The sequence below is a fragment of the Pteropus medius genome, unplaced genomic scaffold, assembly GCF_902729225.1.
Source record: "Pteropus medius unplaced genomic scaffold, Ma_sr-lr_union100, whole genome shotgun sequence".
NCBI lineage: Eukaryota > Metazoa > Chordata > Mammalia > Chiroptera > Pteropodidae > Pteropus > Pteropus medius.
In genome coordinates, this window is record NW_024349519.1 from 12446590 (window position 1) to 12467603 (window position 21014).

A 21014-nucleotide genomic window follows, 5' to 3' on the forward strand; every position below is an offset into this window, starting at 1 on the left:
TAAAGAAAGTGAGGCTCAGGAAGATGCAGTAACCTGACCACATCTACACTTAGCCAGAAAGTGGCAGAACTGGGAAGCAAACTCAGCCAGTCTTACTCTGGAAGTCATACTTTTAATCCTTCTGCTGGCAGCCAGGTGATTGCAAAAGGTCAGATAACATATGCCTTGCAGAACTGCAAGAGCCAGAGTCTTTGCTTCAATCCAAGGTGCATGAACAAACAGTAGGACTGGGCCCTTGGAGAAAGCAAAGAAATAGGGTGGGAATTTCTTCTCCAAACACCTCCTGCCACATAGAGGCAATCGTTTCTACTAAGGTAGCATTCTCTGGAATGTAATCTGGCAAAGGCAGACCCCTACTGCGTCAGGTTTTCCAAAAGCTGAAGAAGAGATTGGAACCACAAAGCTAAGGATGAAGGGTATGTACAGGAAGTCTGTGGCCAAGAGACAGAAATCACAAAGGTAGGCTCCAAGTTTAAGGATCTGTGCCTATGTCCCACAGGGTTGCCAGATATCAGATCAGCCAGCATCTAACTACGTTTTTAAAGGGGTTTTATTACCAAGGAAAATGTATATGGCCTGCATACAGGGGCCTGGAATTCCTTAGCCTAACAGAAATCCTCAGGCTCCCTCAACACATCTTCCATAACTATGCCAACAGGGAGAAGGCTGCCACATGGGCACACCTACTCAGGCATGAGAGTAGATTCTCATAGGAGCACTGGTCCCTGGTGCCAAAAAGATCGGATGATCACGGGACATCCTGCTGCAAAACAGGACCAAGGGCTTGACTGGCTGACCAGAAACCCACTCCACCACCAGAGCACTGAGCCCCAAAATACTCTACCCATAGAAAAAAGTATACAATTTGGATTTTTAATTGCTATGTGCAATTTTCCCTTCTCCCTTTTCCCAAATGGCAATTTGTGACCTGCAGTGCCTGTTTCCCCAACTCTAACGGGAGACAGTATTCCTATTTACCACATGGTATTGTTGTGATAATTAAATAAGTTAAATAAAAAATGCTTAGAGTTCCTGGCACAGAGTTAAGTGCTCAATTAGTGTTGGGTGTGGTTGTTTTGTTGTATCCTGGGTGTGCAGGAAATAAATTATTTGTTAATTTAGATTGTCAGAATGGAATGGTCACCCATGGACTTAGCAGAGATGAACATCCCCTAACAATCCCAGACTTAGGACTCGGTGAGCTGTGATGTCCCCTGTGGATGCAGTAACTGAATCTCATTTTTGACTGTTTCCCTTGGGGAAAAGGTGAGTATGCCTGTTTTTTTTTTTTTTTAGGGGGTGGTAGATTTTAAGTTGGATCATTCTTAAAATTGTATAAGAAAGGCATGTGTATGCATCCATACATCCATCACAGGACAGAAGGGAAAAGACATCTGTAGAATGTCATCTAGTAACTAAACCCCATTTTATGACACTGGCTTCCCAATCCCTTCCCAGCCAGAGATAACTAACACAATAGAAAATCAAGGTGTTATGTTTGTTTTCCTGGAGGGAAGGGTGCTGAAAAGAAAACAGTAGGAAGAGTTAGAAAACCTAGGGAGGAACAGATTGTGGTGGGCCGTAATTGCTAAACTATGGGATTTAAATTTCATTCTTTTATCCGGAATTATAAGGATTCCAAGAGCTTCCTCCCAGATCCCTCTTTTGAAAACTCTAACAGCCTTCATAACCTGTGCTGCCCACATTGGCTCTTCCTTCCAATAGGATGACAACCTTGCTAACTGGTCAGTGTTAGTCTGGCTTTCCCTGCAAATCAGGAGCTCTCCACCAGCAGCGGCCAGTCTCAGGCTTCACCTATTTCCTCCAGCTCTGGCACAGCCCTGAGTACGCAGCTGGTACACAGTACCTAATGAACAACAAAAACTGATTTAGAACTACTTTATTTGAAGAGATTTTCTTCTATAGTTCTAAACACAAAAAGAATGCTTTTTCAGTGAGTGCTTCATAAGCATCATTGTATTTAAATGATATTGTTTACATTTTAAGCCACACGTGAAATTGAAGATTCAATACAACCTTTTAAACAAAGTTATTGGTCATAACAAAACATAACTATTCATTCTACAGATTATCATTTTTCCTAAAATGACTACTAGGTATGAAAACATCGTAGAGACATCTAAAGAGCCCCTATGAAGACTTTTTTTTTTTTTTAGAAAAATGACACAATAATGCAAATTATATTTTCCTTTTCTTTACTAGTAACAAACGATGACATCCATTTGAGAAAGCACCGGCCAAACCTACCAAAGTATTTTCAACACACTTTTGCTCCTCAGAATTGACAACTTTTACATTTAGTCTGTCTCCTATAGGAATGGATAAAAATGGTTATGTCAAGTGCAGAAGTCAGCATGTGTAAACTGGTGTGTATTTTATATCATGTTCCAAAGTTAAGAAAATGAAAAACAAATACTCTTATGTGAATGAAACATAAGGATGGAAAACTAACCTTTGATAGTTATCACAAAGACAAAATCAACTGACTTTTAGTCTAGACTAGTGTCTAAATGACCATTTCTTTATTAATACTTTTTGTGAAAGTGTTTTAAAGGCATAGGTTAAAATGCACATGCAAACAGCTTGCCTCTCTCCCAATACTTACTTCCCTGGCTTTGCTCCTTCTTTTCACAGGCTCAAGGTGCTGAGCCTTCAGCTAGATAGGCTGTGGTGCCTAGTATGTATTTTTAAATAAAGCAGATCACGTAATTTTTTTTTCAAAAAAAATGAAGTACATAGAAGACTATGAAAAGTAGTGAGAAAGAAACCATACCATAAAAAAAAAAAAAAATGATGTTCAAATTTAGAGAAAAACTGGTTCATGATGATTGTTAGTAGACATAAATGGGCAGATTAAACCAGGACTGAAAGGGCAGCCAGGCCAAAGAGCCCCAAGGTGCCTGACAAAAGTGAGCATCTTTGAGAAGGATACTGTAGTTATGATTACGGTGAAGGTGAACATTTTCGTAAAGAAGTAAGCTCTTCAAGGTCAGAGATGGTAGCTTATTTACATCTGCATCCCCAGTTCTTCGCATTGTCTTGCACATAAGACATTCGGTAAGTATTTCCAGGAACCAGGGAACTGAGCTGAATTAGTTCATTGCTTTCAAAGCCATGTTGAGTGGTATCTACTCACCTAATTCATTCACTCTTCTGTCTAAGGCAGGGATGACAAATAAACCTCATCTCTCTCTGATGGACTGGGAATAGATGCCTGGAAGCATTGATGACCCGGATTCTGAGACCAATTCCTGGCATAGAGGAAAGGTGTGCCACTCATTCTTAACGCCGCCTTGAAAGAATGGTGGCACAGATGTTATATATTCCCCATCTCTGGTCAACGAGGAAGGCACTCAACACTCACCCATACTACCTTTCTGTTGCTATGCTGTCTCTGCATTAAGCGATACTCATTAAATGCTGGTTGACCAGAAGGCCAAGGCCGTTCCATTCAACTTACCTGTGTGGCCAAACAGGTAGAGTTATGATTTTACCTGCAAATTTGAAAACATGGCATCCACAATGCTCAATAAATAACTGTTTACTGAGAGAGAACAGGTGTTTACTTGATTTCTCTCTTTGTAGACAAAAAGCTTTGTCCATCTCAGTACGACTTTAATTAAAATCTAAGGCATTTGGAATTACTTGGGATTTTGGTTCAAAAAAATGGCAGAGTCAAACTCTCTTTGGTATTTGTGCTTAACCTCAATCTACTTATTTCTTACTAGTATCCATAACCTTCTCAGTACTTCATTGCTATGACTTAATCAATACTATTGAAATAATCAACTCTTACACATTCATCAGAAAAACTTTTAAAGAACCTGAAGGGGAGAAAACTCTGAAAACAAGGTTGTTGAAAAGAAAGCTAGAAGGAATAACAAAAAGAACCAATAACCTCCCTCTTCCAATCCACACTCAGGACTCCTTCTCTGCCATTCAGACCCTTTTTAGTAAAATAGTTGCTTCTGGCAGGATGACTACCAGTGGGGGTCCTGCCAGTAACTCCCCTCTCCATAGTGGGAAGTCAGTGCACCACAGAAGCATTTCGGGGGGAAAAAAAAAAAAGATAAAGCATTTAGAGAAAGAAAGAAAACAGAGGGATATTATCTAAGAGCAAAATCCTGAAGGATGAGGAGAGAGATTCAAAGAAACTTTGCTCTCATCACAGGTAGAGTCTTTGACATAACATTGGCACCAACAAGAGAACAAAGCTGAAATAAAATTATCCTCAAAATGTTAACCCAGCTGCTGTGCATGGCAGGAAGGATGATGTCCCAAATCCACAGATCTGTTCCTATTGCACACACACTCTACCCTGCCCAAGCACTGCTGGCAGCCCAGAGTCCAAAACCTTGTTAAAAGTCTGTGTATCTTAGAGAGAGCTATTATATGCCAGTGCACACACACATACACACACATGCACACGCACATAAATGCACACACACACACATGAAACCTGATTTATAAAAAGAGTTTTGTGGATCAGAGTACGCCTTCACTTGGTCCAAGAATCTAATTGTTGGCATTAGGAAAACAGACCTCGAAGAATGTAATCAGGAAGTAAACTGGTTGGGAGGACTAATATTACATTTTATATAATGTGGTTATTTACAAGCTTATCTCCAATTCTTTGTCCAGAACTAATGCAACCAGCTAGAATCTTAAAAATATATAAAGTTAAGCCTTAAAAAAGTTAAGCTCGGTGACAAGAGAAGTTACACTATCTAAAATAAATTAGATTTTTAAATACCTGTAATGAAATTATAGGCCACTAGAAATTCAATTCTATAATGAATATAAATTAATATAAACCTATTAAAGTACCATTCCCAGGAAAATTTCAGGTCAGAGTTTAAAAAAAAAAATAACGGGCTAAGTATTTGAGAGTAAATGGATGTGGCTTAGAAAACTACAAATAGTGTTCTAAGCAGAGTACTGATAAGACTATTTGGCGACAAGATACAAAGATCTGTCTCCATGTCTACTATAAAGGCTTAACACGTTTTACCTAGTAGAAGCATTCCTGAAAAGTTGTGCAAATAGAATTTTTACAACCAGACCCTTATTTTAAATCTACTAGGAGGCCATGGTTGTAAAGAAACCCTGTAGTGACTCTTTTGATAAACTGAAGCACTCTGTTGAAGTAATCGACTCCTCTCTACTACACGTGCACAGTGAATGCATACTGGAGGCACTCGGTAACTGTCTGCTGGATGCATGAATTTGCCAGCGACAGTTTTTCTCCGTGACTTTCTTAAAGTGAGGCACGCTGTAACTGGAAGGTTAGAACAAAAAGATGGAATCCAGCTCACGGTGAAACTGATTCCATTACTAAAGATCAGAGAATTTCAGAAAGTGTTTTTCATTCAAAACAAAATTTCAATAAGTACGTGTATACATTTTTAAAGAAATGCTGGTCTATGATTGGCAGAAGCTTTTATCTTTTGTTAACTGACTAACTGAAAACAAACAATTACTTGAGTTGGGTTCCATCTGATTAACAACTAAGGCAAGTAGAGCTGCTTACCTAATTTCAGAAATACCACCGGATGCCATTCCACTTCTATAGGAGCTATCTCCCCTTCTCTCCAGCACAAATGTTTCACAGCTATCGTCACCTCACCTCACAAAAGCAAAGCAGGAATTAAAAGGCTAAAATTAAATCAGAAAGATGCCTGCTCTAAATATGACAAGGTTATTTTTCGACCTTAAAAAAAGAACTGAGTCAAATACATTCAATAAAAGTAACTTTTAAAGGCAATTGTTTTTCTTATTTGGTATTTCCTTCCTGTCCCATTTGAATTTAAATTTAAGACTCAACTTTAAAAAAATATATCCATCCTTTTAAACAATATATCCTCTCTTCTAAACGATACAGAATGCCTAGCAATGTAACTTATCTGACCACACAAATCTGCAATCTGCCATATAAATGAAGCCAGGTTATATCTACCTATTTACTCGGCATTAATAACTGCAAAAAAAAAGATTGGAAAAATAGTTGAGAATGTTTTTATGCAAGTTTTGGGGAGGACTGAATGCTTGCAAGACTTCACTGTAGGGTTCCATCATTATAAGTTTCCTGGAAGGCATTGTGCAAATAAAATATCTAAACATAGAACCCTATTTTAAACATAGTGGAAGTTTATGTGGGTATAACTGGGGGTGAGGAGAGGAGAATGACAGTGTTAATATAAACATTTGTCGAGGAAATTAATAACAAGAAAATCTCTCGCTTAAGGTATTAATAATATTCCAAGTGACCTAAATAAAACAGATTTTAAAATCATCTTTACCATTCATGCCAATTATTAAGCAGACATAATGGCTCTTCCTTTTGCTGATCAGTTTGTCACAGGCCTAAGGGTATCATATTTGGATGAAAATGTTATCATGGATTTGCTCCCATAATTTAAAAACCAATAATTAAAAAAATAATAAAATTGGTCTCTTTTCTCCACAAGTTTTCAAGTAATTAGTTCAAGTAAGCTTATTTACAGCTGTTGTATATGTGATCTACTTTAACAGTTTTCCCTTTAAAAATCAGTCTCCCTTGAAATGGGACACTACAATTTTTTTTTTTTTGTCTCAAACCAGGTTTCTTTTAAATATTAAGTCAATTCAGTCATGTGTCTGCTTTATTGGGCAGATAAAGAGAAGAAACCAGCAAGTTATGTCCAAAGGCTGGGAAACGCCTAAACGCTTCCCAACTATCTGAAAAGATGTTGTACTTGAGGAAAACCCGATGCTCCAAACTGGTTGACAGGGTGACGTCTCTGCTCATGATGTAGATGCCATCGTTATGGAGTGCACAAGTCAAGTTAAGACCTGATTTGGACGTGTTCTCCTTGAGGTAGAGCCACTGCCGGGTGACAGTGTTGTAGGACTGCACAGTGAGCATGTCCTCACTCTGGCTGCTCCTCCGGTTGGGCCCCAGTTCATGGAGACATCCCCCCACGATATAGATGGTCTCCTCGACAGACACCATCTGCTGCTTGCGAATGTGGACATCACACGTCTCAAAGAGTGTCCAGATGTCGGAAGAGGGGCAGTACTGCAAAATGTTCATGTTCCGGTCTGAAATTGAAGAAAGAAGCCAAGTGACAACATGGCCATGTGTAACACCACTGATTGCCTAGGCTGTATATAAATGTCTACCGCCACCTGAATAACTTGATAACACAGACACAAAACTATTTCAGAGGAGCAGAGGGAAAACAGTTTTGGAAACGGCTGGGAGGAGATGTGTTTAGAACTGTCCCCACTCACCTTGCATTCAAGCATGTCCCCTCCCTGGGAGGCTCTCAGAACTAGTAACGCCAGGGAGGTGAGCAGCTGTGATTTGGGCACATCCCATCCTCCTTGGCACCGTTCAGAACCATCAGACCAATGTAAAGAAAACTGGAGCCTCAGAATCCTCATCAACATCCGCAGAACTATTGACTCCTTAATACAGAAGATCTATTCTTAACAATGGCTTCTACTATAAACTAGACAAGTGAGCCAAGCAGGATCTTCAGGAGCTATCTAAAGTAGAGGACATAAAGCTGCAAGTCAAGAAAAATGCAAGAAATGCAAGAGAAATGCAATTTTCACCTGGCTTTCGAGTCATAGAATGGCTTGGCGATTTTGTTTCCCAACTCTGACACCAGAGATACATGGGCAAACGCCCTTTCCTCTCCCCAGCCGACCTCACAGGAGGTTAGTTATTGTGTGAATAAAATCAGACAGCAGATGAAAGACTGCTCTGACATTATTTTGAATTAACAGTGTTTTAAGGAAAAATATTTTCTGCTCTTTTCAAAAAATGCTTGTGAAACTTAAAATATCTATTTTCATTTTTCTTTTTTTAATTGTTCTCTTTTTTCCCCTTTTCTTTTCTCCCCGAGGAAAAAATTGAATATATTAGCCTCAGCAGAGAAAAACAAAATGCTCTGAGTTATCAGAAAGAATGAACTTTCTGTTTGCTGTAGTTTTTTTAAACAAATAACAAAATCTATCAGTATAAGAGACAGCTCAACTTGGGAGCTGACACACTACTAAAATATTCTGATTGCTGCAGAAGCTGGTAGCAGCACTTCCTCCTGAGACTCCCATAGTTAGCAATGATCAAAGAGCTCCACCACTATGTCTGGTACCGAGTCAAGTGCCTCCTAAGAGGGCACGGAGGACCTGAAAGGAGACTAAGCCTGTGTGTGCACATATCCCCAATATGTAGAAATTTCAGAATTGTTATAGCTTTAGGGAATCGTTCTTCTGTTTCCCACCCAAACTAATACCTCTCTCTATTTTTTTTATTGTAGCCATTGTAATACAGCTCCTGTTAGGAGACCGTGAAAGGGAGTTCGGTCACTAACCTATCAAAAAGTGCTCCTTAGTAACCTGGCTTCCTACTGCATGAATAAAGGCCTTATTCTAGTGAAGCTTCAATGTATTTCTCAGTTTCAGGTCTGAAGGTCTTTCCAGGTCTTCTGTAAATGTTTTCTCTCCTCACCCAACAAGGGCTCAGACCTGATGAGGTGGTTTGAGTTGAAGGATCTTTTCACTTTTACATTTAGTATTGATTCTGAAGTTTAACAAATCACCCTTCTTCCCTTCAGTTGTTACTATTACTAGAACTGAATTTCTTTATATTTCTTAAGCGCCTGCTAAATAATTAAAACAATCAAATAGCTATTATAAAAATCATGAACTACTACTTATTAAATTTTAAAAGTCTCACCTAACTTAAGACGTCAGCAAGCTAAGAACACAACTTGAAGTCCCGAATTTCTTTTCATGACAATTATGATTTAAGTACAAAGAACTATTAGGAAGTGCTGGGAAGAGTATAAGCAGAGGGGGAGGGAGGCTTTGGAATACAAGGAACTGGCCTGCCCTCTCATCTTAGAAAACTAGTTTTCAAGGCTTACACAAACATCCATCCACTCACATCACCTAACCATCCCATCATGGGTATTTGGCTTGGGGAAACTGGGACAGGAATCACAGTGGGTGGCCCAAGTGAAAAAGGTACATTAGTAGTGGCTTTTGAAACTAGAAAACACACAAGCAAGGGTTTTCCAGGTCAAATCTAAAGAACATTTACTCAGCCAGGGTCATGGAAAAACTAGGAAATCTACCAGCAGACTACTCTTTGGGTTACAGTGTTGGTTATTAGTGCGTCACAGCTCCTGGTTAATAGAGAAGCCAAGAGATATGTGTGCGTTCTGTCAGCCCACAGGGTGCATTCTGTGTTACAAAATTGAGGGAAGAATCAGAATTCTTGAGATGTTCACAAGTAAATAACTGTCTTTACTTTCCTAGGAGAAAACACACACACAGGAATTCTCTGGAGGCTGTCGTCTAGTTAAGCATATAAAGTTGACCCCTGTAACCTGAACACCACTCTTGAAAGTAAAAGAAATGACTGCTAGGTCTTTTTTTTTCAATTATTTGTAAAGGAAAGGCTGGTAATTATCTTCTGTGGAGAGTCACTACAGAGGGACAATGGGAATAGCTCCAAAAGGGATGAAACCTTGCAGTGAAAAAAAAAAAAAAGCTCACTGCTTCCCATGCACTTCTCGTCACTGCCTCTCCTTCAAAGTATAAATAGACATACTGCTAGTAGTGAGCTGCAAGGTATCTTCAAAAAGTGGACATATCCACTTCCTAAACCCCAGAACCTCCGATTGTGACCTTATCTGGAAAAAGGGTTTGCAGATGTAGTTAAGAATACCAACACGCGATCATCCTGGATTACTCGGGTGGGCTCTAAATCCAATGAAGAGTGTGTCCTCATGAGAGACAGAGAGGAAAAGACACAGGTACACACAGAAGAGTAGGCCTGTGAAGATGGAGGCAGAGACGTGTCACACAGCACTAGCCAAGGACACCTGGAGCCACCAGAGCAGGAAGAAGCAAGGAAGGAGTCCCACTCCCAGAGGGAGCACGACCCTACCGACACCTGGATTTCAGCCTTCTGAACCCTCCGGAACTGTGAGAACATGTGTGTTGTTTTAGGCCATTAAGTTTGTGATAATTTGTTATATCGGCCCCAGGAAACTAGAACACCACTGACCATCCTCCCCACCAAATCAACTGTTTAGAAGTACTCCAGAAGTGTTCATCAAAATCTTTTTTGCTGTCACAAAAAAAAAAAAAAAAAAAAAAGGTAAATCAGGTACTCATAAAACACCTTACATTTAACTTTTTCCTCTAACATAAATCCCCTGAACAAGGCACATTTGGTTATGGTGAAAAAAATTTTTGTCACCTACACTATATTAGCCTGTGGACTTCTGTCCTTTACAAAGTTATATATGGTCACATGCAGCCTACTGGAGCCACCAGCATCATTTCTCCAAGCTTGTTATCAGCCAGAGAGAGCTCTGTCCTGCCCACATCATACCAGTGAGGAGGACAGCTTATTTCACTACGTCAGATACAGTGGGACTTCTATTACTTCGATGTGGCTACAAGTCCTAAGAGTCCAGTTATACCTTTTCTATAAGTTCTGGGCATCACACAGTCAAACAGGCCAAATGAAGAAATAAATTTCCTTGGCCAGGAGCTAACTTAGAAACAATTGCTTTAAGTGCGGGGAGAGAGAGAAAAGAAAAGGCACCCCTCCTTCCTGGTGGTCCCCCATTGTCCTTCTTATCACAACCACGTTTTTTCTCACTATCAAGTAGGAAGCTTCCTACCAAGAACACCACTATTAAAACCTGCTGGAGAAACTTTTTATTTCCAAATTATTAACTATAAAATGCTCACTGAAAAATGTGGAAAACACGTATGTACAGTTTAATAAATAGCACAACCACCTCCCACCAGAAATGAATCCTCTCATATTTGTGTTCTTGCTCCTCCTATGATGGGTGAACAAGAAGAGTCCAGACCTAAGTGCTCAAGAAGGGAGAAGACGAAAACAAAGATCTGTGAGGACCCTCTGGCCCTAAACTGCTGGGTGGGGAGGACTCCGTGTGTGTCAGGGGGAAGGATGTGAGTTACCCAGCCAAGTCATAAGATGACAGACTACAAGGCTGGGTTTCCAGAGCAGAAAGAAAATACAGATTTTCTTCACAGCTCCTCCTACCCCGGTTCAACTTGCATGCTCACAGAAAAGCACCAAAGGCCCCTCTTGTCCAGACCACTCTGTCATACATGACTTGCTTCCTTCTAGACATGTAAACATACAGTGTGTAATGCACAGAATCACACTCATGCACACCAGAGCACTCCCCTGGCACCCCTGCCCTTCCCCAGGCTGCCGAAGCTTACATATACGAGCACCACTTACTTGGCCCCTTCACTTACCTCTGGTCGTATATCCTCCAATGACATAAATCTTCCCCTTACACTCACATGCGGAGAACTCAGCTAGAGGATTTGGTAAGGGTGCCACAAAATTCCACGCATCCTGCTCAGGATTGTAACACTCAACGTTAGAAACGGCCTGCCCACCAATGGCATAGAGTTTCGAATTAACAGCCACAAGTTTGAAGTTAGACCTGAAAGAGAGACACAAGGGCCCACAAAGTCAGTTCTTGTGATCATTAAGAAGACAATGGCATGGACCGCTAAAGCAGAATGTGTAATCTGTTGGACATGTGAAGAAAATTAGCCCTCCAAACTGAGTGCCATTCCGCCCAGGACAGAGGAATGACCAAATGGCATCTCAAATTTCACTCTTGGCCCCCAAAGTCCACAAGAATGGTGCATTCCCCAAACTCTAGCAATTGAAGGTAAGTAATTCGATATAACAAGGACTGATCTTGCTCAGCCTTATACCAAGAATCAAAGACACTTTGTATACACTAAACTCTTTAAAAACCTTCTTTCAGGAGCAAGAGCAAGTGGTCAGGGAGAAAAGCACCCACCTCACTCCCTCGTCTCTCTACTCAAAATGTTCATCCTACTTTTCTTACAGTGTGGGTAGGCTCCATCCTCGGTACACACCAGCACTGCCTACACACTCAGGCACGTGTAAAGTGTGGCTGCTAAAGGTTGGTTCAGAGACCCCATTACCATGAGCTCACCCAAGAACAGGGTTCCTCACTCCTCCAAAAGAAGGCATCTTTTATGGGGCTTTGTAACATATGAGGTGGCCTCTGAACTAATTAAAAATATTTTGCCCCAGCATTCTTACAGTATTTATACATGTTAACTCAACAAATACTTATATCAACAAGTGCTCACTCACTTATCATAATATTAAATAATTTTTTTAAAAAAATACACTGGTTTCAAGCCCCATATTCAGTAACAGAATTAAATGCTGCTCATTGACTTCAGACACTAGATAAAAGTCTTATGACTTTTGAATTAAAAAGGCAAAGTTAATTTGTTTCATTGTAGCACACAGGGACTAATGGCCAGGAAGGATAAACATTTGGAACTGCTGGTCAGTCTACCACGATATGTGCAACAGTCTCAAGTCTACAAGATTATGAGCAGCAGCATGATGCAAAGGAAATTCCTGGGGCACAATCAGGACACCCAGATTCTAATCCCAGCTCTGCCGATACCAGTTTTCCGACCCAGGCCCAACCACTTCATTTCCTCATCTCTAGCATGGGGATCCAGATAATTGGAGCTGATGGTTTATCAGAAAGTAGTACACAGAGGTAAGACACTAGCATTACAATTTCTCTGTTTTCTAATATTTAAAATAAAGAAGGTGGACCAGATAAATTTGGAAGCCACATCTAACCACTAACACAATGATTTCTCCCAAAGTAACAGTATCCTAAGAAAAAACAATGAGGATAGAGGCTGCAGATGAACAAAGGTATATAAGAGGGTAGTCTAAGAAGCAGCAATGAACCAGTAGTCCAGGCCTGATCTCCTAACAGGTGTTTAATTTACACTGATGCATCATGATATAGAATGTATGTGAGTGATAGCCACCTACTAAAAAATTAAGACTTTTTAAGGTGCCTGTAATGTTTATATTTCAATGTGCTTTAGTTTAGATTTGTTTTTCAAATCAGAGAGTGAATACTCTTCATCGAGAACCCCATACTGTCCATTAAACCCAGCCAGCCATTCAATTTTTCATGCCAACAGACCTCGCAGGGGTGGCAGTTACTGGGGGGTCCCTGGTTTGTGTTGCTTACCTTACTGCCAATGGTCCTTAAAATCTGACCATGATGCCCTCTCTATTTGTGCAAATTTGAGGACCCAAAGGAAATAAAGCTTGTAAATAAGCACTAAATTTTACTAGCCCGCAATTCGTTTTTGCTCCCCATAGATACACAGATAGTAAATTTTGTCAGATCAAAACAGTTTTTAGTATTCATCCAGCATAATCATTTGTCCTAAGCAAACATGGAAGGGGCTTCTTTTTGAGGCTGAATGAATAGGCAGTTAAAAGCAAATTCCATCTCTCCAGACCCCAACATGCTCGAATTCACTTGAAGAGAAGGGAAACATTTTCAACACTGAATTTATTTTAAGATGAAATTGCCACCCCAAAACAGACCACATAATGCAGAAGCACAATGCTAAGGGCTATGAGCCCAGGCTTGTACAGGGAAATCTCAGCTCCACTATGTAACAGCTGTGTGACCTTGAACAAGTCACTGCATCTCAATTTATTTGAGCCTCAGTTTCCCCAGCTGTGAAGTGGGGATAAGAAGAGCACCATGTCACACATAGTAAGAGCCGAAAAGGGTAACACGTGCAGAAACAAGTCACTAGAGGGAATGCTTTCCTGCCTGCCATAAGCCTAAGTTTCTTTACTTTAGGAAGGTCAGTTTCTCATTTGTCAACTGCAACAGTTACAGGCCATAATGCGTGCTGGGATTCTGTACAAAGTGCTCTCTTATCCATAAATTCTTGCCATTTAGAGCCTCACTTCCAACTTTCTGAAAATAATTCTTCCACTCTTCATTGCCTGAATGGTAAAGTTATGAATCCAAGCTATCGATTACTTTAAAAATTATCATCTCTGCAGTGTTTTCTTAATGTTGATCCCTGACATAATACATTCAGGAGGCAAAAAAAAAAAAAAAAAAAAAAAATTTAAAGCAAATAGTCTGTCGTAGCTACATACTTGACACAGTAAATAGAAATGAAAGTGAGAAAAATTAGACGATTTAATTTCTACTTCACTTAGAAGAAATAAAAAGCTCTTTATATCCTTAAAAGCTAAATAACATGAAACATGATAAACACCAGTACACAGATATCAATGCTTAACAACAACTGTATATAACTGTAGGGAGGCAGGATGGCACAGATGTCTGAGTGGCTTAGAGTACTGGCCCTGTGACTATGTGCAAGTTAATTAAACTTGTTGAGTCTCAGATTCCCATTGGGGAAATGGGACCAGTAATAATACCCAACTCTCGGAGATGCCATTAGCATGAAATAGGAAGTGATAACTAAAGTAGAGACCACAATAGGCTGCCCAGAGTAAGAGTTCAAGAAATGTCAACCGTTGTTATAACTTGCTGAATACAAGTTTGTTACCATTACAGTGAAAATCAAGAGCGAAACTGCAAGATCCTTTCTCAAGTCCTTTCTCAGCCACTCAGAAGACTGTACAGTCTGTGGACCATCCAGGTCTTTCTATCTCCTCTTTCCCCCCTCTTCTGACTACTTTCTGCCACTTCCCAATGCATTCGCCTCCCCTAGGGAACAGGAAGGGGAGAGAAGAAATGACAGGAAACAGTAGTCACAGTTTCTACCTACTACCATCTCTGAGAAACTCCAGGCACAAAACAATTTAAACTCTTTGCCAAAATTGGGGAATGGGGATGAAAAGACATGAGTTTTTTCCTTCACACTATTCTCAGGCTCCACTGCAACATAACCATAGAGTACAAAATCTCTGGATGGCTGCACTCCTCTAAAAATGCTCTAAAATACTAAACTTTGGCTCAGAGGACAGAGGACAGCTCAGTGTGACAACTCTAATGCCAGGAACTGTTCAGTCTCTCCCCTAGCTTTGCTGTATTCACACACAGATCAGGAATACACACCCCAACTCCTATTTCAGAGCAAAAGTGCAGGGAATGGAAGGGACTAGAGACAACTTCAGAAAGAGAAATTAAGGAACTGACTGCAGCCACAGTGGCCACTTTCCGCAAGTTACCACTGATTAAAGTGAGGAGGGAAAGCAGGAAGTTTTGTGGGCACCCAACCTTTTACACGTGAAGTGTTGTCCAGACAACTCCTGAGAGCAAATCCGTGTTCATGAGAATGTTGCACACCTGGACTTTAAAGCATCTTCTCAAAGAGTGATTTGTATCCATATTGCCATTTTCAAGGATGTGGGCATAGCACTAAACATTTCTTAGCTACTGCTGGTCACATAGCACCACGTTCTCCAGGGTGTAAAGGGCTTTATAAAATCTCCCAATCCTAGGTTCTTGCCTATCTCTTGCTATTTAAGATTCTGGGATCACTGCACTGTTCAGTGCCTGGGGAAAGCAGGCTGCTCTGCATTTGACACCTTTGTCAAAATAAACCAGTACAGATATGTCCCCAAGGCAGTAAATCAAGGTGGATGTGAAATGCTTTGTAAAACCGGCCATTTTCCACTCTGGGTTCTAAGTTTCCTCCAGTGTTTCTAGGACCTGTGTTGGATGCATTACCCAGGAAAATCCCCTTTGTGTGTTTCATTTTAACTTGTCCCATCATGAAATTCAATCATAAACTCCTTGCAGGCAGGAACCATGTCATCTTTGTTTTTTATCCAATGGTGACTACAAAAATGCTGGACACAAAGGCTGTAGTGCATCTGAGGCACACATGACAATTTTTGAGAAACAGCACAGTACCACGAAATATCTGTGCTCCATTTTGTGGAAGAAAATAATTTTTAAAAGGAAAAAAATTAAATCTACATGAAGATGGTCCCTGCCAGTCTACAAGCCAAAACTTGTAAATAATCTATACCTAGTTAATGAACATTTACATTTTGGTTATGCTACTGATTACACACCTTGAGCAATCTACTTAACTTTCTGTGCCTCAGCTTCTGCCTCTGGAAAACAGGAACCTGCCTAGTACATCCTTGCAAAGAATACGTGAGGTAAAACATGCAGAGTAGCAGGAACAATAATGAGAACAGAATAATGTTCAATTAAATGTTATCTATTATTTTTCAGCTGTTCTATATAACTATAATGACTTATAAGATTAAAATGTGCACTGTTACATTTTAAAAGAATATAAAATTATACACTGACTTTTAGTACAATAATATAAAAATATATGCCACAATTCAACAAACCATGCATTTCAAGTATCTATTGTTTTTGGACCCCATCTTAGCAGTAGGAAAATATAAGCGTTGAATAAGTAATTGGGCCTGACTGACTGGGAGGAAGAGAGACAAACATAAAAAATCTCAATTCAAGGGGGTGAAGCATGCTAGAGGAGCAGAGTTTGAACATTTAGCACAACTGAGGTTCAGGAAGGGCCTCCTAGTTGAGATTATGTCAGATCTGAATTAAAGCATGAGACAGATAAAGAAGGGTACAAACCCCAATATGGCATCCATAATCAATTAGAAAATAGAATGGAAAAAGTAACTGTGCAGGAAAAAAATAGAGAAAATATTTAAGACTAATCCTAACAAAAAATATACAGACTCTACGAGGGTAATAAAAGAAACTTTTCCTGAAGGACCAAAAGACCTAAATAAATACCTAGAAAAACAAACCATTTTTCTACCTGTAAAATATCATAAAACTGTAAATCCTCCTCCAAATTAATCTATCAATACTATGTAATCCCAATCAAAATTCCAATGGGGCTTGACAAGCTGATTTTAAAGTTTACCTGGAAAAGATGTGCAAAAAAAATAGGCATGAGAATTAAAACAAAATAACAAAGGGTCTCTGTTCTACCAGACAATAAATAAAATAGATTACCAAGGTATAGTAATTTTAAAATGTATTACTGATATGGGAATGGCCAATCTGCCAATTTGAAAACAGGAAAATTAACATATGATAACTAGGTTTTGCAAATCACAGGGAGAAGGACTGAGGTTACTGGGACATTTAGAAAACATGTTATAACCTTATATTATACCTTATATAAAAATAAATCCCAAAGAGATTCAGATTTAAATGCAAAAAGACAAAACTATAAAATAGATGAGATAGGTAAGTACTTATATATTCTTAGTTTGTAGAATCCTTTTCTAGGCAAGGAAGAAAGGTCATAAGATATACATGACAAGTCTGACTACAAAATAATTTTACATTTCTTCATATAAGCACACACCATAAATTTGAAGTCCAAAACTGGAGGCTCACAAGGCCAGGGCTAGCCTGCCTTTGTTGGGTCTACAAGGTTTTTGTTGTTGTTGATTTGCTTATTTTTTAAATGGAGTAAAAATTTAAAAATCAGGATATCTGGATGTCTGGCAACACCTTTCCTCACTTCCGCTTGGCAATAACCAGCTGTAGCTGAGAAGTAGGTTGGTAGCTCTCTGGTCCATCCTAACTCCCACCCTCCACTCATTGATTTTACTGGCCCAAACACTTCAGGCATTTCGTTTTTGAACTTTACGATAAAATAAAGGCAAAGAAAAACATGTGCAACATTACCTAAGAGACATTAATATCTACGTACATACAACTTCCAAAATAAATATGAAAAAGATAAGCCATTTTTTTAAAAATTAGCAAAGGCCACTTACAAAAGTATACAAAGGGCTAATAATCATACAAAAAGAACAATCTCTCAATCAGAAACATTCACATCGCTGTTTTCGCCCCTTGGACTGGTAAATATAAATGATAAAATCTTGTCTTGGCAAGAGTATATGGAACTGGCAGGTTCAAACACTGTTGATAGGAGACAAAATTAGAACAATTTGTAGATGGGCAATTTGGCAGGAGCTACCAAAATTTTAAATGCACAGACACTTTGCCCCACTTATCCAGGTATTCCAGGAATTTGCCATATAGAACTAACTCTAATATGCCTAGTAAGATATGCAAACATACCAAGATGTTCAATATAGCAGTGTTTAAAACGGCAAATGGAAGCAATCGAAATGCTCATGAATAAGGGAAGGACTAATTACATTATGGTATAGCCATGGCCTGAATGAACTATTACAAAGCCATTAACAAGAATGAAGTGAATTTATATTTGTTGATACAGAAAAAACTTTCAGATGCAGTATACTGTTAAGTAGAAACATTGAGTTCCATAATAATCAACATAACCTATTAAATCTGAGTAAAAATACATGTAAGTTGCATACGCACCCCCACATATACATGCATTCATACATTTTTCCCTGTTAAACACTATCAACATACTTACATTTATATGACTATACATTTATAGTTTATAAATATATGTACTTATGTCTACAGACATATTTTTTACTCTATAGTTTTTCATATAATTTGCATTGCATCTAATTATGCATTCCTGTATTCATCTAATTAGGTATTCCTGAATATCTTTTTTTTTTCGAAGAAGACAGAAAGAGTATTCCTAGGGGAAAAAAAAGACTACCAAAAATTTGTGAAGAATTTATAAGGCATTGTGTTTGAGTTGTGGAGCTAGGGGTGGCATGTTGAGCACCATCTGATACAGCTGGAGACACATGGGTAGAAGTGACTTTCAACTTGCTGGGCCTTCCACTCCTAATCTGAGCACAACTCATAACCACTGAATGTTCCTGAGTCGCTTCAGTTTGAAAAGAACACTTCTAATATGAAATTTTAACATGGTATCATCTCAAAAGTGTAAACAACACACTAAAAAGAGGCTGGAAGAAAATATGCCAACCTGTACATGGTTACTGCCTCTAGAAGGAGGGAGTAGAAGTGATAATCTTTCTGCTTCTTTATTCTCTTCCATTTTTCCAGGTTTCTAGAATAATTATGTATTATTTTTAATCATCATAAAAAAAGCAGGCTTTCCAAAATGAATTTTATATTATAAGAGAAATAAAGCCAGTATTTCCCACTGACCTGGGATGGATCCTCAAGCCAAGTAAATATGTGTAACAGCCTCCCCATTCCTGTTAAGAATTTCTTTAACAGGAAGTGAGTCCCTCAACTCCCTGTTCTACACTTCAGGACAGGAAGTATGGTGGGACTGGAGATGGATATAGGTGGACCAAAAGAAAGGGTATTTCTTGTCCTTTATTGGGTTACATTGATTCTTCTTCCCACTTCTAAATGGCTCTGGGCCATCCCGGGCCCTACCATCTTTACTTCCTACCACTTCTTCCTGTGTCTGCTCTTTGCTCTGTTTTCCTATTCTTTCTCCAACTCCTTTATCTACTCCTCTAATCACCCCCCTTTCTCTTCCTTTCTTGAAGTCACCCACGTTCATGTTGAGAGGAATTTGCAAGATGGAAAAGAAGGCTGGGGTGGGTGGAAATATTCTAATAGTGTAGGTGACCACTTCCAGGCTCAAGCTGTGGGTCAATAACGATGACGGCCTAGGGAGGAAGTGAGATGCAAAAAAAAATAAGAAAGGCAATCCTACTAATGTATAGCTAATATTAATACACTTCTATTGATTATCTCCTGGCCATAGATTGGCGCCCAAGTGTGGAAGGCTTCAAAGTCATTAACAACAACAACAAAAAATCCCCCAAAGTTAGTGTTACAGGTTACTCCGTCCAGTGTGTCATTATCAGATCCTAGAAAATAAAAATGGTAAAAATAAAAGCAAAATTAATGGCAGTTTTCTTTTTAAGTATCTCTCTAGGAAACCACAACATGTTTAGAGGCAAAGAAAGCAGGTTGCCTAAAGACACAATACCTGCAAGGAAACTACTCAGCTAGTTGACCTCACCGGGGTCTCGTCTTCCTCGAAAGTTCTGAGTTCACTGGGAACTTTGCCAGAGTCAAGGCCAGCAATACTCCTGGAGATGTCATTCCCACCTCAGTACAACCTCCTGTGACTGCTCCGTAAACATCGGGGGAATGAATTAATGAACGAGTGAATGAATGAATGAATGACAAAGAAGCAGCGCTCTGCTAGGTGCTTACCTCTTCTGGTTCATGGAGGCCACCTGGAGCCACTCGTTGGTGCTGGGATTGTAGGAATGCGCAGCGGAGATCTCCTGGCTAGTGATCCTGTACCCGCCCACTATGAAGAGGTAGTTGTCCAGGATGGCAGACCCGTAACCTCTGACATTGACCAGGTCGGGAGGAAGATTGTTTGCCAGTGGGAACCAACGTTCAGTCATCTCCTCATACCTGAGCATGGACGGGGGCTCCCCCTGGTAGGGGTGAGGGGCCAAGGGTCCCCCCAAGAAATCCCCCAGGGCCACCAGGACAGGAGTCCCAGTCATCCGAGCCTCTCTCAGCCTCTGCTTCAGGGTGACATCCCCTGGAGCTTGAGCAGGAGACCCCAGAAGGTGGAACTGGGGCTTGCACAGCACCTCATGGAAGTGGACGACCATGAAGCGCAGGCAGGCCTCCTGCAGGTCGGGCAGCCCATACACCTGCGCCAGGCGGTACAGCTCCAGGCAGTTAGTGAGCCGCACCTGGGACAGCAGCAACTGCAGCAGGGACGTGACCTGCAGGAAGGAGGCCGCTTCCACCAGCTCGGACAGCAGGCTCACCTCGTCCATCTCCTCCTCCTCCGCCGCTCCCCCGCCTTTCTCTCCGCGCGGGCCCAGGAGCCAGCCTTCGCGGGCCCCGCCGGCATTGATGAAGTCGAGCACCAGGCGCAGGCCCGGGGCGCTGAGGCCGCGCAGCTGCTGCACTTCGGGGCCGCCGGCCTCCTGGCTCAGGGCCTCGCGCATGCCGGAGCGGTAGAGGGCGCGGAAGTAGTCGCTCTGCTCGATGAGCTTCCTCTTGCTCACCGGGTAGCAGCGGTCCTCCAGGCGGATCTGCACCATCTCCTCCGCCGACATGGCTGGGGGCCCGGGGGCTGCGGGGGTGCCCGCCAGCTCTGCGCGCTCGCCTCCCAGCGCACGCGCTCGCCGGGGTCCGGGTGCGGCGCGTCGGCGGCCGGCGCGGGCAGGAGGAGGCCGGCGAAGGGCCGCCCGCTGCCTCCCGCGC

At 40.7% G+C, this 21014-nt stretch overlaps 1 protein-coding gene across 1 annotated transcript; it reads right to left on the reverse strand.

The window, feature by feature from the left end:
- Nucleotides 1-1885: 1885 nt before the first annotated feature.
- On the reverse strand, nucleotides 1886-20933 carry KLHL42 (kelch like family member 42). Its single transcript, XM_039882430.1, has 3 exons — nucleotides 19995-20933; nucleotides 11323-11516; nucleotides 1886-7101 (listed from the first exon to the last, which is right to left on the reverse strand). Exons 1-3 carry the CDS (start codon nucleotides 20864-20866, stop codon nucleotides 6650-6652), a joined length of 1518 nt encoding a protein of 505 aa, XP_039738364.1. The 5' UTR covers nucleotides 20867-20933; the 3' UTR covers nucleotides 1886-6649.
- Between the last annotated feature and the right edge of the window lie 81 nt (nucleotides 20934-21014).

Coding starts and splice junctions, on each gene's coding strand:
- KLHL42 (XM_039882430.1), bottom strand. CDS start 20,866: ATGTCGGCGGAGGAGATGGTGCAGATCCGCCTGGAGGACCGCTGCTAC. Junction 11,517..19,994: donor GCCTCCATGAACCAGAAGAG/GTAAGCACCTAG, acceptor TCTCTCTTTCAG/GTCTAACTTCAAACTTGTGG. Junction 7,102..11,322: donor TGGAGGATATACGACCAGAG/GTAAGTGAAGGG, acceptor CTTCAATTTCAG/ACCGGAACATGAACATTTTG.